Consider the following 12,121-nt stretch of genomic DNA (forward strand, 5'->3'; position numbering starts at 1 on the left):
CGGTGCAGGATCCCCCCACCACACGCAGACCGCCCCCCCAGCGTTCCCGCGCTGTTCCCGCCGGCAGCGACCAGGTGTGGACGGCACCGGGGGGGAACCCGCCGTTTTGGGCTGGCCGCTCGGCTCATCCAGGCCTGGGAATAGCAGGAGAATCGCCATTTTGGGTGTCTCGGGCGATTCTCCAGCCTGCGCCGCGCGGAACTCGACGGAGCCGTTCTCGCCGCTTGGGAGAATCGCGGGAGGGCGTCGGACCGGAGTCGCGGGAAAATTTGGCGACCCAGGCGATTCTCCCAACCGGCAGAGGGAGCGGAGAATTGCGCCCAGGGTTCATGAATGGCAGACAGTTGTCGCCTAATATGCGGCATCTGTGAATGCGGTGCTTTCTCTGGCAGACAGGAAGTAGTTGGAGGTGGTGGTGACGCTGGATGCAGAGAAGGCGTTTGATCGTGTGGAGTGGAGCTATTTGTTTGCAGTATTGGAGAGGTTTGGGATTGGGCCTAGGTTTGTGGCTTGGGTGAAACTGTTGTGTAAGGACCTGATAGTGAGTGTGCGCACAAACGAGATGAATTCAGGGTACTTTCCCCTGCACAGTGGAACGAGGTAGGGGTGCCCCATGAGCCCCCTTCACTTCCCGCTGGCAATAGGGCCCTTGGTCATGGCACTGAAGTATCCTGTACGCTGACGATCTGCTGTTGTCTATCTCCAATCCAGGCTGGTCAGTGGGAAATATAACGGGACTGCTTAGGACAAGCATTGTCAAACTCGGGGACGCGACCCGCGGATGGGTCGTGGGCGGGTATCGGGAGGGTCGCAGAGCCATCCGTCGCGGCGCTCCAGATCGCACAAATCAGCTCGCAACAGCCGCAGCAGCCGGCTTTTAATAATGGTCAGGAACAGATAAAAAAACATTTGGCCGCACTGCGCATGCGCACCGATGATCGGGCAAGCATGCGCAGTGCGGCCGCATTTTTTTTATGTGGTCGCAGCCTTTTTCTTTCAGGTTCGGAGGGCCAGAGGGACCAAAGGGACCATTGGGGCCAAAGGGACCCAAAACCATTTCCTCCATTTTTGTCAGCAACAAACAAGATAAAAGAAAATGGTGGGTCGCGCAGGTCGGCCGGCGTGGGTCGCGCAGGTCGGCCGGCGTGGGTCGCGAAGGTCGGCCGGCGTGGGTCGCGAATGTCGGCCGGCGTGGGTCGCGAAGGTCGGCCGGCGTGGGTCGCAAAGGTCGGCCGGCGTGGGTCGCAAAGGTCGGCCGGCGTGGGTCGCAAAGATCGGCCGGCGTGGGTCGTAAAGGTAGGCCGGCGTGGGTCGCAAAGGTCGGCCGGCGTGTGTCGTGAAGGTCGGCCGGCGTAGGTCGCAAAGTTCAGTCGGCGTGGGTCGCAAAGGTCGGCCGGCGTGTGTCGCGAAGGTCGGCCGGCGTAGGTCGCAAAGTTCAGTCGGCATGGGTCGCAAAGGTTGGCCGGCGCGGATCGCAAAGGTCGGCCGGCGTGGGTTGCAGAGTTCGGCCGGCGTGGGTCGCAGAGGTCGGCCGGCATGGGTCGCAGAGGTCGGCCGGCGTGGGTCGCGAAGGTAGGCCGGCGTGGGTCGCGAAGGTAGGCCGGCGTGGGTCGCGAAGGTCGGCCGGCGTGGGTCGCGAAGGTCGGCCGGCATGGGTCGCGAATGTCGGCCGGCGTGGGTCGCAGAGATCGGCCGGCGTGGGTCGCAGAGGTCGGCCGGTGTGGGTTGCAGAGGTCGGCCGGCGTGGGTCGCAGAGGTCGGCCGGCGTGGGTCGCAGAGGTCAGCCAGCGTGGGTCGCAGAGGTCGGCCGGCGTGGGTCGCAGAGGTCAGCCGGCGTGGGTCGCAGAGGTCAGCCTGCGTGGGTCGCAGAGGGCGGCCGGCGTGATGGTGCTCCAGAGAGTTGGCCGGCGTGGGTCGCGAAGGTCAGCCAGCATGAGTCGCGAAGGTCGGCCAGCGTGGGTCGCAAAGGTCGGCCGGGTTGGGTCCCGAAGGTCGGCCTGGTTGGGTCGCGAAGGTCGGCCGGCGTGGGTCCCGAAGGTCGGCCGGCGTGGGTCCTGAAGGTCGGCCGGGTTGGTTCCCGAAGGTCGGCCGGGTTGGGTCCTGAAGGTCGGCCGGCGTGGGTCCTGAAGGACGGCCGGCGTGGGTCCCGAAGGTCGGCCGGTTTGGGTCCTGAAGGTCGGCCGGGTTGGGTCCTGAAGGTCGGCCGGCGTGGGTCCTGAAGGTCGGCCGGGTTGGGTCCCGAAGGTCGGCCGGGTTGGGTCCCGAAGGTCAGCCTGGTTGGGTCCCGAAGGTCGGCCGGGTTGGATCCCGAAGGTCGGCCGGGTTGGGTCCCGAAGCTCAGCCTGGTTGGATCCCGAAGGTTAGCCGGTTGATAAAAATGGGTCCCCGGAAAAAAAGTTTGAAAAACACTGGCTTAGGAGATTTGGGGCTTTTTTAGGCTACAAATTAATTTTGGGGAAAAGTGAGCGTGTTGTGGTATCTCCTCTGGGAGCAGGAGTTGAGGTGGGGGGGTTGCCATTTCAGGTGGCAACAACCCACTTTAGGACCTGGGAGTGCCGGTGCTCGGGGCTGGGCTCTGTAAGTTGAACTTCACGAGTTTGGTGGGAAGGTTTAAGGAGGATTTGCTGAGGTGGGATAGCCTTCCCCTAATGTTGGCAGGCCGGGTGCAGGCAGTTCACATGAACATTTTGCTGCGGTTTTTATTCTTGTTTCAGTGCCTGACGACATTTTGCTGAAAAGATTTTTTATGGGTGTGGAGAGGCTGATTTTGTGAGGTGTGGACAGGTAAGCAGGTCGGCCGGCGTGGGTCGCGAAGGTCGGCCGGTGTGGGTCGCGAAGGTCGGCCGGCGTGGGTCGCGAAGGTCGGCCGGCGTGGGTCGCGAAGGTCGGCCGGCGTGGGTCGCGAAGGTCGGCCGGCGTGGGTCGCGATGGTCGGCCGGCGTGGGTCGCGAAGGTCGGCCGGCGTGGGTCGCGAAGGTCGGCCGGCGTGGGTCGCGAAGGTCGGCCGGCGTGGGTCGCGAAGGTCGGCCGGCGTGGGTCGCAAAGGTCGGCCGGCGTGGGTCGCAAAGGTCGGCCGGCGTGGGTCGTAAAGGTAGGCCGGCGTGGGTCGCAAAGGTCGGCCGGCGTGTGTCGCGAAGGTCGGCCGGCGTATGTCGCAAAGTTCAGTCGGCGTGGGTCGCAAAGGTTGGCCGGCACGGATCGCAAAGGTCGGCCGGCGTAGGTCGCAAAGTTCAGCCGGCGTGGGTTGCAGAGTTCGGCCGGCGTGGGTCGCAGAGGTCGGCCGGCATGGGTCGCAGAGGTCGGCCGGCGTGGGTCGCGAAGGTAGGCCGGCGTGGGTCGCGAAGGTCGGCCGGCGTGGGTCGCGAAGGTCGGCCGGCGTGGGTCGCGAAAGTCGGCCGGCGTGGGTCGCAGAGGTCGGCCGGCGTGGGTCGCAGAGATCGGCCGGCGTGGGTCGCAGAGGTCGGCCGGCGTGGGTCGCAGAGGTCGGCCGGCGTGGGTCGCAGAGGTCGGCCGGCGTGGGTCGCAGAGGTCGGCCGGCGTGGGTCGCAGAGGTCAGCCGGCGTGGGTCGCAGAGGTCAGCCGGCGTGGGTCGCAGAGGTCGGCCGGCGAGATGGTGCTCGAGAGAGTTGGCCGGCGTGGGTCGCGAAGGTCAGCCAGCATGAGTCGCGAAGGTCGGCCAGCGTGGGTCGCAAAGGTCGGCCGGGTTGGGTCCCGAAGGTCGGCCTGGTTGGGTCGCGAAGGTCGGCCGGCGTGGGTCCCGAAGGTCGGCCGGGTTGGGTCCCGAAGGTCGGCCGGGTTGGGTCCCGAAGGTCGGCCGGGTTGGGTCCCGCAGCTCAGCCTGGTTGGGTCCCGAAGGTTAGCCGGTTGATAGAAATGGGTCCCCGGAAAAAAAGTTTGAAAAACACTGGTTTAGGAGATTTGGGGCTTTTTTAGGCTACAAGTTAATTTGGGGGGAAAAGTGAGCGTGTTGTGGTATCTCCTCTGGGAGCAGGAGTTGAGGTGGGGGGGTTGCCATTTCAGGTGGCAACAACCCACTTTAGGACCTGGGAGTGCCGGTGCTCGGGGCTGGGCTCTGTAAGTTGAACTTCACGAGTTTGGTGGGAAGGTTTAAGGTGGATTTGCTGAGGTGGGATAGCCTTCCCCTAATGTTGGCAGGCCGGGTGCAGGCAGTTCACATGAACATTTTGCTGCGGTTTTTATTCTTGTTTCAGTGCCTGACGACATTTTGCTGAAAAGATTTTTTATGGGTGTGGAGAGGCTGATTTTGTGAGGTGTGGACAGGTAAGCTAGCAAGGATTAGGAGGATGGTGCTCCAAAGAGGGCAACAGTTGCGGGACTTGGTCCTCCCGAATGTGTTACACTATTACTGGGCGGCGACTGCTAAGAAGGTGCGGGGCGGGATTGGGTGACGATGGAGGTAGTTGTTTTTTTAAAGGGATCGGGATTGCAGGCGTTCTCAATGGCTCTGCTTCCGTTTCCCCTGGGGAGGTATTCGGGGAGTCCTGTGATAGTGGCCACGATGGAAATATGGAGGCAGTTTTGGCAGCACTTCAAGTTGGGGGCGGGGGAACCATGAACATAGAACATAGAACGATACAGCACAGTACAGGCCCTTCGGCCCACGATGTTGCACCGAAACAAAAGCCATCTAACCTACACTATGCCATTATCATCCATATGCTTATCCAATAAACTTTTAAATGCCCTCAATGTTGGCGAGTTCACTACAGTTGCAGGTAGGGCATTCCACGGCCTCACCACTCTTTGCGTAAAGAACCTACCTCTGACTTCTGTCCTATATCTATTACCCCTCATTTTAAAGATATGTCCCCTCGTGCTAGCCATGAGAAGGCTCTCACTGTCCACCCTATCTAACCCCCTGATCATTTTGTATGCCTCTATTAAGTCTCCTCTTAACCTTCTTCTCTCTAACGAAAACAACCTAAAGTCTATCAGCCTTTCCTCATAAGTGGAAGGAAGAGCTGGGGATGGCGCTGGAGGAGGGACTGTGGTGCGATGTGCTGCGGAGGGTGAATGCCTCAACCTCGTGTGCGAGGCTGGGGTTGATACAGCTAAAGGTAGTCCACAGAGTGCATCTGATGATGTTGAGGATGAGCCAGTTGTTTGAAGGGGTGGAGGACATTTGTGAGCAGTGTGGGGGGAGCCCAGCCAATCATGCGCTCACGTTCTGGTCCTGACCAAAGTTGGAGAAGTTTTGGGGGTCGTTCTTCAGCACCATGTTGGCGATACTGCATGTGAACTTAGAGCCCAGTCCCCTGGGGACCATACTCAGGGAGTCGGACTTGCCAGATTTGCAGAAGAGAGCAGTAGTAAAAGTTTTAGTTTCACCTCGTTGAACACCAGCAAGCGGGTCCTGTTGGGGTGGCAGTCAGCTTAACCTCCCTGTGCCTCGTATGGCTGGGAGACCTAATGTAATTATTTTATTTGGAGATGGTGAAATTCGCTCTGAGGGGGGCAAGTGAGGGGTTCCACAAGAGATGGGGTTTGTTTGTATTGCATTTTGGGGAACTGACTGCCACCAACTGCAAGGGAGAGGAGTGGGTGGGTGGGCTGGGGTTTTGCTTTAGCTTGGTTTTATTTTTAGTAAATGTTATGTGTTTTATACGTTTAATTGCTAAAATGTTAAAATTTGAATAGAAGTATTTTTTTTTAAAAACCTCTGATTACATTTTGACTTTCTGAGTGTCCTGTTATTACTTCCTTAATAATGGATTCCAACAATTTCCCAATGACATATGTTAAACTAACTGGTATATAGCTTCTTACTTTCTGCTTCTCTCCCTTTTTGAATAAGGCCGTTATATTAGCATTTTTCTAATCCACTGGAACCTTTCCCACATCTAGGCAAATTTGGAATATCATAATCAATAGATCCACCATCTCCGCTGCCACTTCCTTTAAGACCCCAGGATGTAGGCCATCAGGCTCTGGGGACTTGTCTTCCTCCAATTCCAAAAGTTTGGTTTAGTACTTTTTCCCTATTGATGATGATTGTTCCAAGTTCCTCCTTTTCTATTACCTCTGCATTATCTGTTACAATTGGGATGCTACTACTGTCATCCACTGAGGACAAATATTGATATAGCATCTCAGCCATTTCTGTGTTCCCCACTATTAACTCCCCGGACTCATCCGCCAAGGTACCAACATTCGCTTTAGCTACTCTCTTCCCTTTTATATACTTACAGAAGCTTTTGCTATTTTTAAAAATATTTTGCGTGAGTTTCTTTCATAATTTATCTTTGTTCTTTTTTTTATTACTTTTTTGTAACCCTTTGTTAATCTTTAAAAGTTTCTCAATCTTCCAGCCTGCCACTGGCTTTGCAATATGGTATGCCTTAGTTTTTGTCTTTATGTTATCTTTAACTTCCTTGCTTAGCCATGGATGTTTTTTTGCCCTCTTACAATCTTTCTTCCTCTCTGGAATATATTTTAGTTGGGAGGAATTTAATATCTCCTTAAACAACTGCCACTGCTCATCAACTGTGCTATTTTTTAGTCTTTGTGCCCAGTCCACTAGGGCCAAATCTGTCCTCATGCAGATGTAATTACCTTTATTTAACTCCAGAACACTAGTGTGGGACTCCAGTTTCTCGCCCTCAAACTGAATTTGAAATTCGATCACGCTATGATCACTCCTCCCTAGAGGATCCTTAACTATGGAGTCATTAATTAATTCCTCCTCATTAAACATCACCAACTCCAGAATAGCTGCTCCCTGATTGGTTCCACAACATGTTGCTCCAAGAAACAATCTCTAACACATTCAATAACCTCTCATTCGAGGCTACCCTTGCCAATTTGATTAATCCAGTCTATAGGCACATGAAAATCACCCATGATTATTGTCGTACCTTTCTTACAACCCACAATATTTCCTGGCTTATATTGTGCCCAAATGCAGAACTACTGTTTGGGGACCTATAGATTACTCCTACCAGGGACTTCTATCCTTTGCTATTTCTTATTTCTACCCAGACTGATTCCACATCTTGATCTCCAGTGCCAATATAATTTCTCACTACAGAATTGATCCCTTCCTTTACCAGTAAAGCTAAACCACCTCTTCCTTTTTGTCTATTTTTCTGAAATGCTGAGTACCCTTGGATATTCAATTCCCAGACCCTGTCACCTTGTAGACCTGGCTCAGTAATTGCCACCCAATCATACCCGTTTGTCTCTATTTGTCCTCTCAATATATATACTATTGCTCCCTTATACTCTAACCTTACGCACTCTCTCTTAATCTTGTCTTCAGATAGTAAATAATAACTACTCAATCAACATTTAAACTAAAGTTCAGGGACTGGATTCTCCGCAGCCCCGTGCTGAAATCGCGTTTGGCGCGGGGGGGGGGGGGGCGGAGAATTGATGTTTGCGCCAGAATCGTGCCCGCCACCGCTCCCGCGATTCTCTGGTCCCCGGAGAATCACACGCGCACAGATTACGCGGCTCAGCTGGGGGTCCATTGACAGAGGCTCCCCCAGCGATTCTCCGGGCAAATCTGGCTGAGTTCCCAACGGCGTGGTTCTAACCACGTATCGCCAGTCGGGAACCTCGGGTGGCGGCTGCGGATCCAGTCCGCGGCCACTCTAATGGGGGGGGCGCGGGGGGATCGAGCGTCGGGGGGGGCCTCATGGGCGGCCAGGGCAGCGATCGGGTGGCTCGGATCCGCGGGCGCACGCTATCTCAGGGGGGGGGCCCTACATTTTCAATGACATTCCGCGGTCAGAGTCTGCAATGGCGCACACAGGCCGCCACCGTGCGCATGCGCGGACTCCCGACCAGACGTGCGGAGGCCGTTTCCTCAGCCAGATCGGTGAGCAGCGCCCCGGGGCCATGCTAGCCCCCTGCGGGTAGGTGAATCGCTCTTGATTTTTTTAAGGAAAGGCGGGCGTCATTCTCCGACCCCCCAGCGGGTCGGAGAATGGCCGTTGGCCGCCGTGAATCCTGCCCCTGCCAGTTGCCAAAGTCTCCGGTACCGGATATTCGGCGGGGGCGGGGCCCCCCCCGCTCGATTCTCCGGCCCGGATGGGCCGAAGACCCGCCGAGAAATTGCCTGTCCCGCCGGCGTAAATTAGAGTACCTATTTACCGGCGGGACAAGGCGGCGTGGGCGGGCTCCGGGGTCCTGGGGGGGGCGCGGGGCGATCTGGCCCCGGGGGGTGCCCCCACGGTGGCCTGGCCCGCGATCGGGGCCCACCGATCTGCGGGCAGGCCTGTGCCTTGGGGGCACTCTTTCCCTTCCGCTCCGCAACGGTCTCCACCATGGCGGAGGCGGAAGAGACTCTCCCCACTGCGCATGCGCGAGAAACTGTCAGCGGCCGCTGACGCTCCCGCGCATGCGCCGCCCCGACATGTCATTTCCGCGCCAGCTGGTGGGGCAACAAACGCCGTTTCCGCCAGCTGACGGGGCGGAAATCCGTCTGGCGCCGGCCTAGCCCCTCAATGTTGGGGCTCGGCCCCCAAAGATGCGGAGCATTCCGCACCTTTGGGGCGGCGCGATGCCCGTCTGATTGGCACCGTTTTGGGCGCCAGTCGGCGGACATCGCACCATTTGGGGAGAATTTCGCCCGGCAAGAGTGAAACGCGAGCGTTTTTACGCTGGCGTGGGGACATAGCCCCATTTTTGGAGAATCCAGCCCCAGGTGTATTAAAAATGAAAAGGAGGCACTGATGGAAAATAAATACAGTGGATTTCTTTTAACTAAAGAACTTTTAACCGCATTTCCTTAGATATAAAATATAATTAAAGTCACACTTCATTAACTCTGATGGTAATATTAAACATGGACAAGTATCTGTAACAATAAAATTGTATGAGCTGTTCCATATAACTCCTATGAATGTTTTTGCCTCTATCTCAATGAATAGGGAAGAACTGTGAACATAATTCTTTTGAAGTTTAAAACTGGAATAAAGGAGGTCAAAAGATCTATTCTATAATTGAACAAAGTTTATCTGCATTCTGCCCTGATAAGATCTGCAAGCTGATTTTCTTCAATTGGTTATTTCCAGGACAATTTCAATCAAAATGTATCTCAAAGGATTAATGCCTTTGAAGTAACACTTTGAATGACAGACAGTGATGCCTATCTTCGTCATCCTGCATGGAACCAGTTAGAATGGGGACACATGCAACTGGGAGATTTCTTCCAACGTGAAGTAATCACATCACATGAACAGGTTTTAAGGGCAGGTAGGATAGAATTTTCCCATGCAGATAAAGGTGGGTTTGGGAGTGGATGGGGCAGCAAAACTGTAAATAATGGCAATGGGTCGGGATCTTGATGTGATTCACACCATTCAGCTTTCCCCAGGGGTTCATTGGGAATGCCTGTGGCCAAGGCAGGAAGTCAATTGAAGCAGTTAAGAGGCAATTGGGAACCCAAGTACAAAATCAATCCTCTTTTTCAACAGTGCAGCATCTCCATGCTGTGTCTGCAACCTGGCAGTTTGGAGAAGGTGAGTGCGTAGCTAAAGAGCTCCAGCCACACTAGAGTTCCAGCCATGACCAGGTGAGGTGTTATTGTCCAAAGCACTCCTACTGTCAGAGAGGGCACTATCACTGCTTGACAGGTGATTGCCAACTATTGGGAAGGCATCTACCTCCAGCTGTCCTTCCCTACTGTCAGCTTTCAGAGTGGCACAGGAGGAGATTAGGCACCTGTCCACCTCTGCTTAAGGCAAGGGGCTCTCCACTGCTAACTGCTCCACCAGCAGTAGGAGTAACACCAGCTGCAGCAGCCTCCTCCACAGCAGCGACATGGCTCTCTACAGAGTAGACGGGATGGCCACTGAGATCTAGTTAGGAGTTGGAACCCCCAACACAGTCTACAGGCACAGGATCAGCTCTCTCCACATGTCGTGAGAGGCTCAGTTCCTCACGGCAGTCACTGCTGACACCGGCAGCTTCGAGCAACAAGACCAGGTGGGCACACATTATCAGTAGCTGACAAGGTGCCTGTTACTACAGACCCTCTGTGTCTTTGCCTCTCACCAATTTATGTGCTCCTTTCTCCTTTAAGGAGAGAAAGCAGGTAACTGTGAGCGCTGGTAAAGGCTTGTGTGCAGAGGACGATCGGCACCATTTGTAAAGAGCTATAGACCCAGGATAAATATAAATATTAACTGGTGAGATGGGGATGTGAGGTGTTTGGATAGGGGGAAACGGGTGGAGACGAAAGGTGTGTTGACCTGATGCGTGCAGAGCAGGAGAAAGCTGGGAAAATCAGAGTGTGGGACCTGGGATCTGAAAGTGTTGTGCCACTCACCTTTCCCACCTTCCTGCGATGCTGGGTCCTCCTACAGCATTGTCTCCAGACTGGAGGGACCACACTTCTGCTGTTGACCTCCTCGGCCTCTTCCATCCATTCCTGCTCGGTTGGCGAGATTGCCCTTTTTCATCATGTCCTAAGGTGAGCTCAGCTCACTGCAGCACCTCACATCCCTTAACTGAACCCCTTGGTAAAAGCAAGCACATGCCACTTGTGGGTACAGCAGCCTGGAAAATGCAGAGCTTTTCTAAAATATGCCCTGGTCCCTTTAAACAGAAATCTTTCCTCTGACACAATAGCCTGCCCTTCTCGGATTTATTGAGGAGCCTCTTCATCCTTTTGCTCCGGCAATGAGGAACTAAAAGGCCTAGTAATCCGAAGGCTGGGTTCACAACCCTGGAATGGTTCCATTGTTGCTTCAGAAACTAAAGTGGTAAGGTTCCACCCGGAGACTTTTGGACTACAGTAAATCAATCACATGAACAAATGGGAATAAGAGCATAAAAGAATTGTATTGCATGGGCTTTATTAACTAGATTTCCAAGGCATTTGAGCTGTATATCAGACACTCCTTGATTAAGGATTAGAAGCCTAGTACTTCAAAATGTATTTGAAAATCTTGTTGGCAACCACTGTATTTAAGCAAATACACCTTCAATACTTTAAAATTACAAGCAATGTTTGACTTGTTACTAAAAGACCACTTTAAGCATATTAAATTATTATTTCTTACTTGTCTGATTCACTTCCCATTTTCAATACCAAGTTCTCCATGGCCACTTCAGTCTCCTTCAGTTTTTCTTGAAGCTGAGCCAGCTCATAATCAGCTGCAAAACATATATCATGTGAGTTTGTCATTCCCAGCAGATCTGCTTAAACTATTCACTTGCAGTACCCAAAATAGTACATACTTGCAGTTTTTCTACCAGTAGCTGCAATACAAATGTTGCCATCTCCCTAAATGATTTGGCCCCTAAATAAATCCTGGACACACTGCTATTGGCTGGAGTTCATAGAATTTACAATGCAGAAGGAGGCCATTCGGCCCATCGAGTCTACGCCAGCCCCTGAAAGAGCACCCTATCTAAGCCCACACCTCCATCCTATCCCTGTAACCCAGAAACCCCACCTACCTTTTGGACACGACAGGGCAATTTAGCATGACCAATCCACCTAACCTGCACATCTTTGGACTGTGGGAGGAAACCGGAGCACCCGGAGGAAACCCATGCAGACACGGGGGGAATGTGCAGACTCGGCATAGACAGTGACCCATGCCGGGAATTGAACCCGGGTCCCTGGCGCTGTGAAGCAACAGTGCTAACCACTGTGCTATTGTGCCGCTGAGTCTATGGTAGATTACATTTGGTACCCTGACTTTTGCTTCTTTGACTAATACAGATCTAAAGTTATATTATTATATAATACTCATTATAGCATTTTGAGCAACTCTGCTGTTGGCGATCTAATGATGGCTGGTTACACTGAATTTATAGATTAACTACAAACAAAGATGTACCTTAATGGAGGTAGGGCGGTACGGTGGCTCAGTGGTTAGTACTGCTGCCTCACAGCGCCGAGGATCCGAGTTCGATCCCAGCCCCGGGTCACTGTCCATGTGGAATTTGCACATTTTCCCCGTGTCGACTTTATTAACCAACCTCCTCATAAGAAGACCATTAGTACCTAACTCTCTGGACTCACCCCTACAGCCCAAAAAGATGTGCATGGTAGGCAGATTGGCCATGCTAAATTGCCCCTTAATTGGAAAAAAAAATTGTGTACTCTAAATTCATTTTTAATTTTTAAAAAAACAAACCTTAA

At 53.5% G+C, this 12,121-nt stretch overlaps 1 protein-coding gene across 3 annotated transcripts in view; it reads right to left on the minus strand.

Annotated features, from left to right (window-relative positions):
* Window positions 1–12,121, minus strand: part of ric3a (RIC3 acetylcholine receptor chaperone a) — a 161,229-nt gene that overhangs the window by 72,761 nt on the left and 76,347 nt on the right. For all 3 annotated transcript variants that reach the window (XM_072466441.1, XM_072466439.1, XM_072466440.1), the window contains exon 4: window positions 11,031–11,124. In XM_072466441.1, the coding sequence (XP_072322542.1) occupies window positions 11,031–11,124 (94 nt within the window). The remainder of the gene's footprint in view (window positions 1–11,030; window positions 11,125–12,121) is intronic.

This window comes from Scyliorhinus torazame, chromosome 10 (genome assembly GCF_047496885.1).
Source record: "Scyliorhinus torazame isolate Kashiwa2021f chromosome 10, sScyTor2.1, whole genome shotgun sequence".
NCBI classification, from domain to species: domain Eukaryota; kingdom Metazoa; phylum Chordata; class Chondrichthyes; order Carcharhiniformes; family Scyliorhinidae; genus Scyliorhinus; species Scyliorhinus torazame.